At 36.8% G+C, this 18,752-nt stretch overlaps 1 protein-coding gene across 1 annotated transcript in view; it reads right to left on the reverse strand.

Annotated features, from left to right (window-relative positions):
- Nucleotides 1-3,508: 3,508 nt before the first annotated feature.
- The window catches only part of tnfaip8l3 (tumor necrosis factor, alpha-induced protein 8-like 3), a 38,954-nt gene continuing 23,710 nt past the window's right edge, over nt 3,509-18,752 (reverse strand). The window contains exon 2 of the mRNA XM_079874269.1: nt 3,509-5,306. Within this exon, the coding sequence (XP_079730395.1) occupies nt 4,744-5,306 (563 nt within the window). The 3' untranslated portion in view covers nt 3,509-4,743. The remainder of the gene's footprint in view (nt 5,307-18,752) is intronic.

Here is an 18,752-nt window from a genome sequence, read left to right on the forward strand (position 1 = left end):
CAGCAAACAGTAAAACTATTTGCTCTACAAACTAGTGTGACCATAATAAAGTAAAATAATATGATATCAAATAGGCCTAACAGTTTGCAATATCAAGCAGCATTGACAAAATCAAGTCCCGCCTTAGGCTATATTTCTTCTTGTTTTAAAAGCCTCGGCTTTATATGGAAGCTTGTTGTCCGCCACGGAATGAACAATACAACATTTAATTGTGTCTTTTAATCTCACAATTCTGACTTTTTTCACAATTACAAGTTTACATCCCGTAATTCTGAGAATTGCAAGTAAAAAAACAAAAAACAATCGCAAGATATAAACTCGCAATTGCGAGAAAAAAGTTAGAATTGCAGACTCAAAATTCAGACTTTTATTAGAGAAAGAAGTCACCTCACAATTTTGACATTTTCTCGCAATTGTGAGTTTGTATCTCGCAGTTCTGACTTTATTACTTGCAATTGCGAGTTTATATTTTGCAATTCTGAGAAAGAAAAAAAAACTTTCTCAGAATTGCAAGTTTACATTTCGCAATTTGAAACTTTATAACTCGTAATTGCAAGTTTATATGTCACAATTACCTACCAGTTACTTAAAAATTACTAATTAGTAATTACCAGCTACTTAAAAATTCCTTTTAATTTTTTTATTCAGTGGCAGAAACAAGCTTCTATAGCCATACTGTAGGCCTACGTCACTACGTAGGGAAGAAAAAAACTATTGCAACTTCCGTTTCATGACGAGTTGGATAAGGGAGATCTTTCTTATTCGAAGAAATTAAAAAATGTATTTAATGTCAATCAATTGTGATGATATCATTAAGCAATCATTTATTTCACAAATGTAGATTTAAGACACTTAATCTTGCAGCGAAAACATCTTTGAGTGACGAATCAAACCATCAGTTTAATCGATTTGAACTGTTCAAGTGCTATTTAAAAAAACACTTCGCTTTGATCAGCGCTCTGTCATTCATCTTACTTAGGTTCTCCAGTTAGTGCACACTGTGTGTTTTTTTTTTTTGAGTGTGTGTGTTGATTTGTAGCCTGTTGTTGCCTAACAGCCTGTCATGTCTTTATTTTTCTTTAATAACCCAATTATTTAATCTCCGAGCAACCCGACTCATGCTGTCTGCTGCTGCTGCAGCTAAATTTGGACTCTCAGTCGCACATTCTCGATCTGTGAAGCCACTGGAAGATCATGAGCTGTTCAAAAAAATTAGTGTCATTCCTCATTAGCAAGCCCAGACAGAATCTGCTTATGTATCTCACTTTTTCTATGATGTTTTGGGGCAAAATATGCCCCTGAAAAAAAGTTTTTTTCTCTTCTTCCCTACAGTAAAAGTCAATGGGGTTCAAAACAACAGTGGACCCCACTGACTTTCATTATATGAACATAAAACAGCATTCTTTTGTTTGTGTGTGTTTCACAGAAGCAAGAAAGTCTAGAAGGACATGTGTGTGAAATGATGGACAGAATTTTCATTTTTGGGTGAACTATCCCTTTAAGCAATTAGTTTAAGAATCCTCAAGAAACTAGTTACTGGCAAAACATCTGCTTTAATACAGAGTGCAGAGTTTCGGAAGTAAAAACAGAGATTTTTCTTTAAGGAAATTTTTAACCGATAATTAATAAACCTATAAAGACAGATCTGCTGTTCCAGGGTTGCTAATCGATGGTATCCATTTGCATTATTTCAACTTATTTTTACAGTTACCTTATTGGTTCTTGCACGTCAAGCGAACATGCTTGAGCTTCCGTTTATAATATCTGACGTGTCCATTAATGAATGTTTATATGTGAATAAATGCCTAAATTCAATCTGTTCATTTCATCATATAAAGCAATCTTGCCTCTTCAGAAAATTATGGACTAAGCTGCTTAATTCATATGGATTAGTTTTACGATCTTTTTGTGAACTTTTTGAAGCGCCAAAGTGTCAGTTGCTTAGCTGTCAATAGAGAGACAGAAATCCCTCAGATTTCACTAAAAAGATCTTCATTTGTGTTCGAAGATGAACGAAAGTTTTAAGGGTTTGTTTGGAATGGCATATGGGTGAGTAATTAATGACAGAATTTTTATTTTTGGGTGAACTATCCCTTTAATATATCTGTCTCCTTTTAAATGGCTGTTAATGGAGAAATAACCTTTTTGTCCCACATAATTGTAGTTACCAAATGGGAATGAAATGGACCATGCCGACCCCTTGGCTCACAGAGCTATGAGAGGGAATATGAGTGCTAGTCACTTTTAAAAGTGAACGAATAGCAAGTAATACAGAACATTTTCACCAGGCGTTTGTCGTTAAAGCTTCTTTGTCTTGCATTCATTTCTGTCTTAATGCTTTTCAAACTTGGTCTTTCAAATATGTAGAAATGCCAGTCTGTTCTATTTATGTGTTCAGAAAAGAGGAATTACAAATGTATGTTAACAGAAAAGGAAGTTTTAAACCTTGGACATGTGTGGTGTGCTCTTCTCTAATTTTAAAGGATCTGCTCCATGTTTTCAAGAACTTCTTTGTGTTGTATGAAATGTGTCTTTAGTTGTGGTAGAATAGAGTTATTTTAACTGTACTCCCATTAGACACATTATCCAAAGCTGCATTCAAGTCCTGTCAGAATGATCATTTTTACAAGGTGAGTGCACATGAAGTCATACTTATCAGTGGGAAACAGGGCTTGTCAATTAGAGAATTATGGTGGAAGCATATTGTTATTGATCATATGTTGTACTTACTGTATGAATGTTGATGATACAATTTCGTTTGTACACATTTTCTAAAAAGCTCAAAATGTAAAAAGGTCAAAATCGTCTGTGGAAGGCATAGGGCCATAAAATGTTCGTCCAATTATTGCATTCGTTATACGTTATAGTCAGAATGGTTCGTGACTCGAATTGATTTGTTATATTGGCAATACTATCAATGCCGAAATGATTCTGCACCAGTCAGGTGGTACAAGAGCTCTTTAAGTTGTTCATTATTATTGTAATGTTTTGTGCTTTGAGACATGAGGTAGTTTAATGCCATCTCTCATCTCGTGACGCTTTTGAAAACTTGAAGCTTTGTGTGCGTTCATGTGTTTTGAAGGAGGTGTGGCTTTGGAGACGCTCTGAAGGGAGGGTCAGATCTCATGCTTTCTAAGCTATTACCTTTAAAGACAACTGAGATCCCACAGTGTGACATGATTTACAGCGGAGATAATGTTTATACAGACTGACAAGCAACAGTCATAAAATACTATTATAAATCGTGTGCACTTGGCTTAACTGAACAAATTTCTTGAGTAGAATAATGCTGAGCTCCATTCAACTCGTCCATCCAAATTCCTACTTGGAGAATTACAATGAACCAGTTTCTAAATGGCAACAGAATGCTTTATGGTTGGGGGAAAGATATTGAAGTAGAAATAAATATCCCATATCTGACTTTGTATGGAATGCAGCATAGACATTCTAACTGGCTAAATAAAACACAGAGCAATCACAGTAGTTGAAAAGACAAAAGGACACTACAGGAAGTTCATATGGATCGTTTAATGACAGCTAATAGTGCTACACTCTGGGGTTATTGAACAGGCTTATGGAATAGTCACATTTCTCTCCTGCATGTATACACATATTAACATGCTCTGAAACATCAGGATCTGGAAAAACCAAGCACAGGATCATGGGAGCTGCTAAAGAGAAAAGACCATAACCCCAAAGTTTATTTACAATCTTTCTGCTGCACTTCAGTTATTTATTTTTGGCGAACGCTCTGTTCAACAAAGGTCTGCGCCATATTTTTTATTAAACTCTCAATGCTTTTGCTATCTTAAAGGGATAGTTCATCCAAAAATATATAAATTCCATCATCATTTATCTTGTTTCAAGCCTGTATTACTTAGAGGTGATGTTTTCCGTACAAGAAAGTGAATGGCGTTGGACTTCAAAATGAAGTAATGATATATTGAAGTCATTCATATCCACATTCAAATACGCTGTGAGAACAAAGTGGGTCAGGTTTGCCATCAATAATACCAAATGACATTGTTTTATGCATCTTTCATAACTGATTGTTTCACCCAATTTTGGTATAATGAAAAAAGTTGTCAGAAGGGGAAATTATCAGTGAATATGGACAAATTTCAGTGGATTATTTTTATTGTTACGTTTTGTTCCCGTTGATTTCATTTTACGGAAAAGGAGACCTTGAAAGATTATGCTAAACATCTCCTTTGTGTTCCGCAGTAAAAACAAAGCCATACCGGTTTGGAACATCAAGAGGATGAGTAAATAATGACAAGACTGTTCATTTCGGGGTGAACTATATCCCTTTAACTTTCGAGTAGATTAACTGGACATCTTAACTGGTTCTTGTAGACATACTGAAGAGAGCTAGGGTTGCATTGATAGGCCATTCTTAAAGCATAGGTAGGTCAAATTTCATACAGTGCATATAAAGGAGCTCGTAATTTAAAACATTCCTGCAATTTCACACAAAGGGCAGGTTTTAGGGACACCGATTCATTCAGGTTTTCCACTCAAACAGATTTTCCCCAAACAATCATTCGGAACATTGACAAAACAGACCAGGATTTGACTTTAATCTGCGTCTGGGTGACCACCCCTACAGGTTGGGTTACAATCCCATCATCAAGTTATCATGACAGCCTATATTTCAAACAAAAAACACAAGTTGTGTAAAATCACTCAGTTCGAATCCCAGCGGCCTGATGGAGTCTCATCTGACGGACTGTGAACTGGAGGTTAAAGCGTGCCTTCATCTAGGAGTTTGTTTATCCCGTCGCAGATCTTCCTCAGGTTAAATCTGTATTCTTCAGATGGGCCGTACAGCTCGGTCAGGAAACCCACGTCTGCGAAATGGTTGAAAACGTGGTCGATTCGGCCGTGGGAGCGCATGGTCAAGTGGTGCTCCACCAGCTCGTGAAGAAGGTCCCTACATTCCATCAGCAGCTCGGAAAGAATGCCGCGGTCGAACGTGTACTCCACCTCGTAAAAGCTCACCACCGTCATGGCTGCCTGGTTCATCTTCTTTTTGAAGCGCTCAACGGTCTCCATCTCGTCGTGACTGAACTGGTGGTTCCGGTAGAGAATGCCAATTTTCAGCGCGATCTTGATGACATCTTTGATGATCTTGTGGGCTTCCTTTTTGCTCTTGGTGTATTCACGACTGGCCTTGTAGAGTTCGTCCAGAATCTCGCTGCTGGTGTCGTCCGTGAGGAGGTTTGCCACGGCCATGGTGGCCATTTTACTCAAGATCTTCTTTTGGGCCTGAAGGGCCAAACTTTTGGAGTTGAAGCTCTCTTGCCCTATAAAAAAAAAAAAAAAAAAACAGACAAAGAAAAAAAAAGCAAAGTTAGCCACTCAAAGATTTTTTTCTCCTTCCCATGTAAATCATTTTGAATGTCAAAAATGTTCTAGAGAACATTTTTTTCCGTAAATGGGCTCCAGTGTTTTGAGCACCCAGGTCAAGGACGGCCTATACAGACATACATAAGAAATAATACTGTGCTGAAAGGCATAAAACATGAAACATTCAAAACATTCATCTGTCTTTCAACATATTTTGCTCAAAAAGAAGAGTGAATGTTTTTCTGAACCCTGATTTTTTATGTAACCTCCATTCAGTTGACGTCTAATGAAATGTTCTAGCATTGTTCTGATACATTCCTTCGCTGTTGAATTCTACATCTCATTCCATTTTCACTCTTTTAATTTCAAATTTGAATGAAATGATGAAAGAAAAAAAATATTTTTTTAACACATTGATATCTTATATTTATTTGTGCTGATTTACTACAGCAAAGGACAGTATTAGGATGCACCAGTTTCTTATAAATCGTGTGCATTGTTCAATATTTGGACACTTACAGTAATCCACACTTAAAGTCAACAGGAAATGGCGTGCTGTGTTCACAACCCATTCTACTCCAATAATGTTTTGCATTTCCAAGTAAGAAAAATTAATATATCTATCAAGAACTGGCTGGATTGTGAAAAATGGGAAGGAAGAAAAAGTGGAATAAATAAGAGTGCTTGCTCAGTGACAACAAAAAGGAAAACCATTTATGAAGTTGAGTTTTGATGAAATATAACAAAGACAAACATTTTATTCATTTGTTTGTGCATTTATAAAAGCTAATTAGTAGAGGCATAGCATCATTGGCTGATGTCACTGATTTTATGTAACACAATGACAATGCAATATTTAAGAGGGACTTTATTGAGCCACTGTAGGTGTCACTCAACCAGATTGTTTGCAAATGGATGGCAGCAAATCTGTTGATTTACTAATGATTTATACAGTGTCTAATGGACTGTGGTAATATTAGAACAAGCTTCCAGGTCAGACTGTACTGTTTGACACTGAGTTCCTCTGGGTGTGTGAGAGCTCTCAGCATGTTCATTCTGCTGAGGTTTGCTGTCTGTCTGATCTGCTGTTGTAGAGGTGGAAACTGTACGTTCAATAACTCAATAATAAGATTTAGTCCAAAAATAGGAGAATGAAAAAAAGGACTGAGGGTTAATGGTCCTGGCAATGAATCTCATGTGGGATTCTGTGATCGGAGAAAAAGACTGATGATATAGTTTTGGCAGATTTCGCCTCCGAATCTTTATATTTAATGAAATGCATTTCTGTCATGACAACTCTCGGAGTGTTTGGCATGACAATGGGTATGACAATGTTGATATATTTGGTCTTGTTGGAATAGATCTGCTACGCTGTTCCTGCTGTTATTGCTGCTGCAGAGCAAGTACGGGACTTGCTACTGCCAATACAATACATGCACGACACACTGCTGTGAGCAAGTAACTCATGCTGCTGCTGTACAATATAGCAATACATGAATTACCCATTGCAGATCTATACAGGTGGAGCTGGGGAAGGTGGAGGGTTTCTGAAAGCGTGCTGCACTTCAAAGGCAAATGCTTACCAAGTATTTGAAAGCTGAGCATGCAAGCTCATTGGCTACTGATACAGCAGGAACCAATCAGCTGAGCCCTATAGAGAATGATGTGATTGCAAGCAGTCTGAGTTAAGGACCTATTAGCCTGCGCGATCTAGAGTTTCATAACCGAACTTTGTATGTCACAGCACATTGGTGGTAAACTGACTGTAACACTAAACAACTGATATGATCACAAGTCAGTGTTTCATACAGATCTCTGTCACCCTTCACCATGTGTGTAAAACCAATATTTATTCATTTTAATTTACGATTACTACTTCTGTTTTGAGTATAAAAAACAATAAAACAATGTATTTATACATATAAATATAATTACAAAAGAATTGTTGTTCAGAACCCATGTGTCCCAATACACATACTATCCATCCAAATTAAATGTGAGATTAGAATAAGTGCAGAAAGTGTTCCAAAGCATAGTATGCTGAAAAGTGTACTATTCCCAATAGATTTTCGAAGTGTGGATCTGTGCACACTTTATTGGCTAATATTGCTACTTGTTTTCTCTCCAAGGTAGGAAGAATAAAATTAATTTAATTAAATAAAATGTGAAGTGTGTATATGACGATGTTAGTTGTGACCGAATCCATGTAACCATGCAACATCATAATTTTATGATGAGGTATATGTCCTAAAGTTTGCCTACTCTTCTGCCTCTTTTCTGACTGATTCAAACCACAAATTCTTGAGTTTGTGAGTCTTTTTGAACAATTAATTAAAATAACCAGCTAATGATATTTTTTTTGTTGGTGAATAAGACTACAATGTTCGAGCTAGAAGCAAAACATAAACACGTGCACATTCATGAGGACAGCTCAATGGAATGATGTTTTCTTGCCATTGTTTAGCCTTTGTTTAAATTCACATTCATTTAGACTACCGGCTCTGTAGATTCAGCAGGGATGAAAAGCGGTACAGGAAACACGTGTACTGTACACTAATTTCTAAAGAAGTACACACTTAAATGTCTCATAGAAGTGCATTTTAAAAGCACTCATTAAAATGTTTTCTTTGTCTAGCCTTGTTCCTCTTTTTGTACATATTTGTGCTGCATTTTTGCATCATCTCTAATGGACTTCTGAGTATGAGTTACAAATCTTTCAGGAACTTTAAACCACATGCTTTCTGGAAAGGATGTCTCTGCAATAAAAAATTAAAAACTTTGAGTTTAGTTCAGAATGTGTTTGTCTATAATTGTGATTTAGACAACATTTTATGGGAGTCATTAATGCAGAACTGTAAATTAATTTCAATATTTCAGTTAGGATGCTGTAGGCCCTTTTTACATCTGGTTTTAAGAGGTCAACGTTAAAGAGGTGTAAACAGGGTTGAGCAGTGCACTGCTTCCAGAAGCAGTCAAAACGCATATGGATTGCTTTTGTAGTGTAGACGCTCATGTGGTCGAATGTGATTGAACAGCCACAAAAAAAAAACAAAGCCTACTTGTTTTAAGATTGCGCACCAAACCTTCACTATGATGCGCCAAAACACACGGATAACGATTCAAATTGCCATTTCCAGTTGTTTCTTTTCCATCTGCGTCCTTCCCCGCTCGCTCATAAGCAGCGTAATGGCTTCATTCATTACCATAACCATATTTGTGCGTCACACTCTGCGCTCCCTTACAAGTGATGTAGAGTGTGACAAAATAATGCCTGCTACAGACTGTGTGACTTCGGCAATCCTATAAGATCATTATAATTCACACTGTACAACATGTATGTAGACTGTACAATAACGACACCTATTGAATCATAGGCTACAACTCAAGTATAGAAGAATAAATAAAGCGCTAGTGGTAAACAAATAGAGCAAGATAAATTACACTTTGGCAATTGTGTTTTTTATGTGCGCTGAAAGAGGAGGAAGTGAAAGAAGAGAAGATGGACCAGGGAAAAGAGGCCAACTTGGCATGCAAATTTTGCAAATGGAGCTTGAGGTAAGCACCCAGACAGCAACATAGTGTTGGCCCAGATCCGGCCCACATCTGGTACGCGTTGAATCCTCATGAACCAGATGTGGGCCGACATTAAGTTGCTGTCTGGGTAGTTTTAAGTTTTAGCGCCATGTCGCGTTGATCAATATGCCATTTGGTGTTGCGTTTTAATTGGCTAGTCAGTAGACGTAGGTCATAGAAGCAAACACACTGTGAGATGATCATGCTAAATTTCGGACACTGTCGCAGGCTACTGTATGTTTGGTTGCAAGGCCGTGACAACGGCCGTCTTTGAACCTCTCTAACTGTACGACGTAGGACCACCATTTATGAGCCACGAACACAGAAATCGCCACGATCGGTCATCTTTCGCCTGGGACAGCCCAATAACGTACACTGTGTACCGGCCATAAGAGGGGAGGGTCTAGACCAGGGGTGCTCCTGGAGGTACGCTGTCCTGCATAGTTTAGCTACACAAAGCCAATAAAACAAACCTTAAGCAGCTAATCAAGGTTTACAAGGCAAACGTTCCAGGCAGGTTTGAGCTAAACTGTGTTGGACAGTGGCCCTCCAGGAGCATGTTTGGACTCCCCTGGTCTATACAAAATCTGAACATGCATGTTAAGACCAGATGAAAACGGTACTGCGTCTCAACTGACCACTTGTGATCAGATCACTGAAAATGCCTGGTGTAAACAGGGCCTTAGAAGGTAGCTGCAGATTTAGGCAGTAGACGACAAGGCAGCTCGCTAGGTTTGGGAACAGAGCTAAGGTGACCGTATAAGGCCATCGTTTTATCTCAGAGTGTGTGGGTTTATCTTGGGCTGAGCTGGTGAGATGGCACAGGGAGGAGGGTATTGTTTTGTCGTGTTTATCTGTAGGAGGCGTGAGCAATCTGACAGCAAATTTTATTTAGATACCTCCCAGTTCAAATTACACACTACAGACGTGATTAACATTACAGAACCAAATACAGAGAAGCTGTTCGGTCCTGATCTCCTCCGCCGAGAACCCGTCACTCTCGTTTACTTCCTCACACAAATCACTGTTATATGTCAGTGGGGTGGTCTGGAAAATATGTCATTTGAGAATGCCACGGAATGGCACGTGAATGCCACACAAATGCCCGACCGGAGCTCCAGTCGCACCATTTTTATAAAAAGAAAGCCAGAGTAAAGTTCACTTCTATGCACGCATGCACGTCTGGCTGCCAGGTGAGATGACCAAGGCATGACCTTTAGCAAGTGTCTCTGACAGGAATAATGATGTTCACTCTGAATGACAAACTGGTTCATACAATTGTTGCTCCTGTAGCTCAGCTGGTGGTGCTTGACACTAGCAGCACAGAGGTCCCTTGTGACCACACTTTTGCACTTTTAAAAAGAGTGCTTGATATGGGAAAAAATACTTTAAAATAATATTTTTTCAAACACTTAACTGCATGTAAATTGCAATTAAATGAAAATGTATTATAGATTCTATTTGTATTAAATGCAACAACTTAAGGGCACTTTTTGACTCACTTTAGTAGGACTTAATAAGTTCATCTTTATATGTAATTTCATATTTACTTCTATTGTCTTTGAAATACGGTTGTACTGTTGAATGTACAGGCAAAATTTATGGTAAACTAAAATATACTAATACCTTATTGTTATAAGATTTGAAGTAGACTTTTTCACAAGGGGTCATGGGTTTGATTCTCTCATGTACTGGTAAAATGTACATTAGTTGCTCTGTAAGTGGCTTTCAATATGTCTGCCAAGTTTAAACAGTCAGAATGACAGTATTAAAAAAAAACAGACTATAATAAGCAGAATGGGGATCGTTTTGGCAATGGTGTCGTCTGTTCGTGGAAAACTCAAAAGAAAAACTTTTCAGTTTTAAGCATATCGTTGTCATGTAAACATACCCTAAGACACAATTTTTCAGAGTAATTTGAGTTCCACACTGTGCGAACTGAATCACAGCTGATCATCAGAGCATGTTTGATGTCTCATGTGTTCACCCTTACATATAATTTGGATGTAGAAAAAGTATGCATATTTGGCGTGCTGTCTGGGATCTCAAAGCTCGGAATTTGGCCCGAACCCAAAGTACTCCCCCATCCCTGGTTGGGAAATGTTTAAGAGTGAGGAGTTGGGGCGGTGGAGGAATGCTGGAAAACTGTCTTGGGATAGAGGTAGGTCAGCTATATATATATATATATATATATATACCTCCTCTCTTGCTAATTAGGTTGATTATCTGAACATGCTCCTCCCGAATTAAATAAAACATAATTTAATGTACAATTGAATGGAGCAGGATTTTGGACGAATTACTTTTTTTTGGAGGCAAGGCTACCAGACGCAACAGATATAGAAAGCACACCAAATGTTGTGTTGCTTGTCAGGTTTGCTTCAATTTAAATGGAAGAGATTGCTTAAATCACTTAGCTTAATCAAATGTTATTTCAGCAGCCATTTTATGCTAATGAGTTTGACTGTGACTCATATGTGAGTTTTTTTTTTTTTTTAAATGATTCATTAAAAGAACCAGCTCATGTAAATCATTTGTTCGTAATTCAAACTATACACTTGCACTTTTTTGTGCATTCGGCCTGCGCAATAAAAGAAAGATGTTTCGTCTTTGTATATTTTCCACAATTGTTTAGTGGTGCCAGAATTTTCAGATTAACCAACATGGGGTTTTCAAATGCCAATTCTGAAACGGCTCTGACACTACTGGCAGTTGGTTTTGCAGTGCACAGGCGTTTGACTGTGTCTGCATCTGTGTCAGGGCTGTCGTTTGTTGTTGATGTGAATCGAGGCTTTGTTTAGCATCACTCTCTGTGATGATGTAAAGTCAGTAAGTGACAGACACGACCTGAGGCATCAACACACACCAGACCAACCTGACACTGACCAGTTACACAGGCCTTTCTGCTCTTTTTGGCATTGGTCCATGCTGTGGTCAGGTGACGTAGAGTCTCATAAACCCGGCTGTCTGAGAGAACAAGTGGAGTTCACTAATAATGAATTACATTTGCAATATGCAAATCAGGTAAATGTATAAACAAATCCAAAGAAATGTGTGCTGTAGACTGTCAGCGCGCGCAGTTCCCCATCTCGCACGCCAGTCCTGAATGAATGCTAAATTGGGGAGGATGCCGCAGGCGCAGACTATTAAGATATGGCATGTGATGCTCTTCTCCATTATATAATGAATAACTGCTCATGAATTATTGATCACTAAGAAATGTGCACAAACATTCCTTTTTAAAAATGTTCAGTTTGACATTGCTTTACATTGGCTGTGCAAAATTATCGCTGACTTGAATTTTTGAAATAATGTGATTTGTTTAAAAAAAGCAAACATGAAGCTGCACCTACTAACCCTCAGTAGGTATGTTTACATGCACTAGTTTTCGTCAATCCGAATAAATCCAATTCGATTAAATATTCTGGAAGTTATGCATACATGAACCCTAAACTTCACAACCAAATTCACTTTTCCCCCATTACATGTGCATTTAGGTATTCCGAAAAATCGTAACAAATTATGCTTTAATGTAAAGTGTTTCCAGTATAATTGTTTTTGCCTTGACATAATAGTCGACTAAACATTAGTAAACGACAAAAGGCTTAGTCAACCAAATTTTATTTAGTTGGTTATGCTGCCTTCACATGCTATCGGAGATTTCATACTTCCTACATTTGAAGTCGACGTTTGAAGTAATTACAAGCTCGTCGCATTCAAGTGCTTTGTTGTCAAAAAGAACAGGAATCATGGAGGACACCAGGTTTATTATTGCCTATTTATTGGAATCTTTTTAAAGCCAAAATGATATTTAGCGTCCCATTCATTGACAACAGTGTAATGTGTGCTTTTATTAGGCGCATATCCAAGTGTTCGTGTGGACTGTGGAAGCTGCAATGTAGAACAATGTTACATATAATTCTTTCTCAGCCCTGAAATCATTTTCCAATGGTAGTGGAAAAAAATATGCGATGGGAGAAAAAAGAATAAGTCAATAAGTCAAACACAAATGTTTTGCGATCACTTACAAAACCTTTTGCGTTCCCCCGAGTCATTTTGCGTTTGCTCGTAAACCGTTTTTTTAAGCAATTATTTAATAAGTCTTCAGTCTCGTCCACTGACCAGTTCATTAGACGTTAGTAAACATATTCGCATGTTCATAAGAATTCAAGCGTATAACATCGGTTATATCGCTGCACTCCCTGCTCGTATCCATGCAAGACTACATGTATGGGCTGGGAGTTTATGCCCAGAACAACCATACCGCTAATCCAAATTGTATGCTAATTGTCAGTTGTCTAATTGTATGCTAATTGTTATCGTATATAAACATATATGCATCACGACACTGTGCGCAAGGTATTTTCGAATCAGACTGAGCGTTTACATGGTTAGGTCTACACCACTCCTTCCAATCCGATTGAAATTTAATACGGATTGACTTCAGTTGAGGTGTTTACATGAAGGTTTTTCAATCTGATTGAGTGTGATTCCTATTTGATTATTAGGGTGAATGTAAACACGCACAAAATGAGAATAAAGTGCAAATATAACAGCCTTATTTACAAAAACTCATTTGAATATGCATGATGCAGTGCTATACCAGCGCATTGGGCCAGTTTAAACTGGACTGTAGGTAGGTGGTGAAAAAGAACATGCCGAAATACTCCATGCAAAAGTGGCACAAGTGTTTAGTGAATTTAAAAAAAAGAAACACACAAGATATGGGGATGTGTAGAACTTATTGAATGAAAATTCTAAAGGTGATAAAGTTGTTTTTTGTAGACTATTGGCTGGTGGATCAGTTTGAAAACAGTCTGCACTGGGTTTTCCAGCAGGTAAAGATATTGTCTCTTAACAAGTAGCCTGTGTATTTTGCTGTCATAATAGTGTGCTGGTGTCCTGCTAACCTTATCTTGTGTTTGGAACAGAAGAGCACAACTAAAGATGGAGAATGATGAATGTTCTTGATGCTTGCATGACCTCTACATACAAAACAAGCTAAACCCACATAAGTATGACTGATTTGTTTTTGATAAAATAAAAATAAAATAAATAATCAGTCAGAATTCAGCATCAATTAAAACTCTTTCTGACTCTCTGTCCCTTTCTTATTTGTGTCTGACCGTCTATGTCTGCTTGCAATGTTCAGGCTGTTGTTGTGGTGTGCAGAGACCAGATGCAGCACTATATGCTGGATGACATTAGTGAAGTCACTGATTCTGTGCTTGGTTTAGCATTTCAAACCTAGAAAACTTCTTTTGGTGAAACATTCTGTTTGAAAAGTGCATGGGGAGAACCAATGGATCCTTTGTGTTCATGTGTTTGCATATTCACCTTTTTCAATTTTCACCTGTAGGAAAATGAGGTGGGATGATTTTAAATACATGACACACCTTTCTTTGCACGATAGACAGGTTTATGTTTCACAAAGTGATTTATCTCTGTAATACTTTTTAAATATACAGTACTTGAGCCAAATGGCTAAACAAACTGCTAGACAAAAAGAAATATAATAATATTTTTATTTTCCCCTCATGATTTTCCGCTCTGTGCATTGTCAAATACTTTCATGAAGGGTTTCCCAGTCCCAGAGGAAGATTTCATTTCTCATAGAATGTTATTGCAAAGGTCAGGAAACTTATTTCATTTGAGTTAGGTTTCATTGAAGTATCAACTCTTTGATTGCAGACTTTGATTTGGTATTTTGGTAGTTACTTATTGAACCAGACTTGTGTATAGTGTTTTAGGCCTTAAAGACTCTGCTTAATAATATGGTATCAGATAGTAATCAATGGCACATTGATTTATACCATGGTATATCATATAGTATATACATGGTACTTCAAATAAATCCCTTTCTAAAAATGAGTATGCATAGTTGTGTTGAATGCGCACTTATAGCACAATTAAAAGTATATTTTTAAAACATTGTACTTGCAGCTAGTGAAATATAAGGGCACTTAAGTGTGATTAGAGTACACTTTCATGACTGTTTCTTAACACACTTAATAATGTTACATTAAAAGTTTTACTTTAAAGCGCATTTTAAACCATGTTTCAATAAGCTTTAAAGAACACTAATTTTACTGTGTTGACTAACATACTAAAGCAAATTATAATTTCAACATACAAGTTTAAAATAAATGCTTGACAGTACATTCAGCAGTACACTATTTCAAAGACAATAAATTACATATAAAGATGTATTTAAGTGGTACTTAAGTCATAATATGAATTTATTTAGATTTAATGTAAATTTAAACTATAATACATTTTCAGTTTCCAAAAACATTACATTCAGTTTGCACATATTCTTTTAAATTGCATTATTTCCATAATAAGTACTCTTTTTAAAAGTGTATTTCTTTTTCACAAGAGATACCATGGTAAAACCATACCTGTCCAAAAACATTGTTGTACTATACCATGTAGAAACCCTAATACTACAGTATATTAGTTTTTGTGTCATATTTGCAGCGGGTGCGAGTTCTGGCTGATATTCTGGATAATAATGACTGCAATGTGTCTCAGTGTGGGAGCAATGAGCCTGGGGCATTCCACTATCCCTAATCCTCCTGTCATACCAGTCATTTATGATGGAGTCACAGAGAGAGAACTGCTAATGACTACTGTGGTGTCACAACATCACACTTAAATTCACCTGACAAGCTCGCAGCTCCAGATTCGAGAAGTGGTACAAGCACCCGCGGGGGTAACGAGTGTGTGTGTTTGTGATTAACACAAGCTTGTCACAGTGTGTGTGCGCCACAAATAGACATTATTAGAGGTTATTTTTGGTCCTCCAGCGGTGTGTGAGTGTGTGGGTGTATTTGTGTCTCCCCAGGGCTTGCTTTAGAATCACTGTAAATTTAATCAGCATTGTCAGCGTGGCCAGATTATATGATAAACGAAACAGGCAAACAAATAAATAAATAAAATAACCCCATTATATTGTAAATGAAATTCAGTTAACCTCACTGGTATTATTAGAAAACAAACCTTAATGAGAAAGTGTGTGAAAGTATGTGTGTGTACAGTTTTAGTTATATTAGTTATATATGTATATGTTTTTGAAAATGTCCTCACAAATTTAGTGAAACATTGAAAATGTTCTGAAATGTTCAACATTACTTGAAAGACTTGCCAAATCAAGTTTTGCCTTAAAGGGATAGTTCAACCAAAAATGAAAATTCTGTCATAATTTACTCGCCCTCATGTAATTTCAGTTCCGTCAGTAATGAATAACTACACAGGAACAAATGAGTAATGCAATATTAACATTCTAGTAACTACTATTAACTAACAAGAAACTCAGATTAACAAATTAGTATGTAGTAGCGCTCAGTTGAATGAGATAGTTCACTATTTGCTAATCAGTAATTACTATTTTGTTCATAACTCCCAGAGGACTAAGAACTACTTTATACAGGTTCATAATTAATGTGAATAATGCATAATGTTTAATTAATTCTAAAGTAAAGATGATAATTTCAAACTTCTTGTATGGCTTTCTTTCTTCTGTGGAAGCTAAGAAGATATTTTGAGAAATGTCCGATTTCTTGTCTCTCCATACAATGGAAATCAATCATCACCAAAACAAATTGGTTACAAAATAAGGTTTGGAATGACATGAGTGTGAAAAAATCATGACAAAAGTTGCCTTTTTGGGTGAACTAACAGGTTTGTGAGAGAGGGTTATTATTAGGGGAAGGGTTAAGTTTAGGATTTAACAAATATCAACATTTGAAAAAACAACGGCGGTGGCGGTGAGATGCCAAAGCTTATATTTTCTAAACCAAAAGCACAACCCCACCAACCCCAGCATACAAATAGACAGCAAACAAGTCAAATCTAACAAGATATGTGGAAAACAACACAACAACAACAACAAAAAAACATCACAAAATTGTGTTATGTGTATATGAACTGTTTCATATGGAGTTTCAAACACTGTATGTACAGTGTTTTACAGAATCCTTTGTGATGCTTTTTTTGATGCTTTTTGTGATGCTTTTTTTTTTTCTTCAAAATATCTTCTTAGTATCTTGATGCTTTTTGGGGATGTCCTCATTTATACAAACAGTAGAAAATAAAATAAACTAATTATAATTTTATTGTACAAATGCATAAAGTTATCTGTCAGGGTGTAGGTTAGGTGAACAGTATTTAGCTATATAAAAACAATAGAAGTCTGTGTAAATATCCCCATTTAGATTAAGTAAACACGCTTGTACGTGTTTGTTAGTATGCTTTTGTGCAGAGGGAGGGGATGTTCATCAGATGCACATCTTGCTCTGTTTAATCTTGGTGTGGAAAGCATAATCTGCCAGTGATTAAGTTTATTACGTGTTTATATCCTCACCCACTCCTGCTGAATTCAGTAATAAATAAGGACTCAAATATACTTAACATTATGTTTTACAGCTGTTGACACACTTAAAATTGGAATAAAGAGAGGTTCACTCAAAAACGACAGTTCTGTCATCATTCACTCACCCCCATGATTGATTTAGTTGATTGAAACCTGGGGTGCGTTTCCCGTACAACGACATAACTCGCTGCTTAACTACCATAGTACGATGCATCGTTGAAGAAATCAACTAGGTAGTCACGACTGTTTCCCGAAACCGTATTGTCGCAAGGTGGTCGTTCAACCACATTGGTTTATGACGTCACGCACGTGGAGGAGTAATAACTTATTTTAATGAATCTGTTTGAGATCGAATTAACGATAGATGTTTTGCTATAAATTACAGACATGGCATCTGTGGACTATTTCTCATTTTTCGCAGTTATTTTGCTTTATTTCTAGATTCAATCATAGGCTCGTTCTTACATAGTAGCCTAAAGCACGTTAGCACATGCGCACTTTTCAAAAACGGTGCTTTAACTCTCTTGACAAATTAAAAGACGTAAATGACATTTGTATGTATTCTAAATAAAAGACACAGGTTGTACTGAATGTCAGCTTGCTTATTTTGCTCAAGATAAGGATTTATTAAGTGCACATGTCATGCAAACTAGAAACTATGCTTCTAACCAAAGGTCGAGAGCTGTCGTTCCAACTACACAACTTTGCGATGCTGTTTGCGAATGTTCGTTAGAACGATGGTTTCGGGAAACACTGACTCGTTTAACTATGCTGAAAACGACGGAACTTGAACTGTTCCATCATTAATGAATAACCCAGGAGCAAATGAGTAACGTAATATTAACATTCTAGTAACTTCTATTAACTAACAAGAAACTCAGATAAAAAAATTAGTATGCAGTGGTGTTCAGTTGAATGAGGTATTCACTATTAGCTAATCAGTTTTCTACTTTTTCATACCTCCCAGAGGACTAATAAAAACTACTATATACAGGTTCAAAATTAATGTGAATAATGCACAACGTTTAATTAATTTTTAAGTAAAGATTGTGGTAACCCACTAGTAATTACTCAAGTATTACCAAATCCTTCAGAAGGAATTACCAATAATTTGGAACAGTATTCTAAAGTGAAAAGCATGATAACTCGTTTTATTTTGAAACCATAGCCGTAGTAATATACTGGTAACGAGCAGTGTTGTTGCAAGGTTTTCAAAAGCTGATACTATCAGAGTTAGAACTAGATATTTGTCATTTCCTTTGTTACCTAAAATGAAAGAAGAACATTTCAAAACAATTAATGATGACATTTATCCATGTAACGAATCCGAATAAGGTTTAATTTGGACGGTAATGGATTGAATCTCAGGAAAAGGAACATCTTTTCTACAATTGTACATTTGTTAAGTGGGGCAGACTTTTGGGACAGATTGTGGGACTGATTGATAAGAAAAAAA

Source organism: Squalius cephalus (genome assembly GCF_949319135.1).
Source record: "Squalius cephalus genome assembly, chromosome: 6".
NCBI lineage: Eukaryota > Metazoa > Chordata > Actinopteri > Cypriniformes > Leuciscidae > Squalius > Squalius cephalus.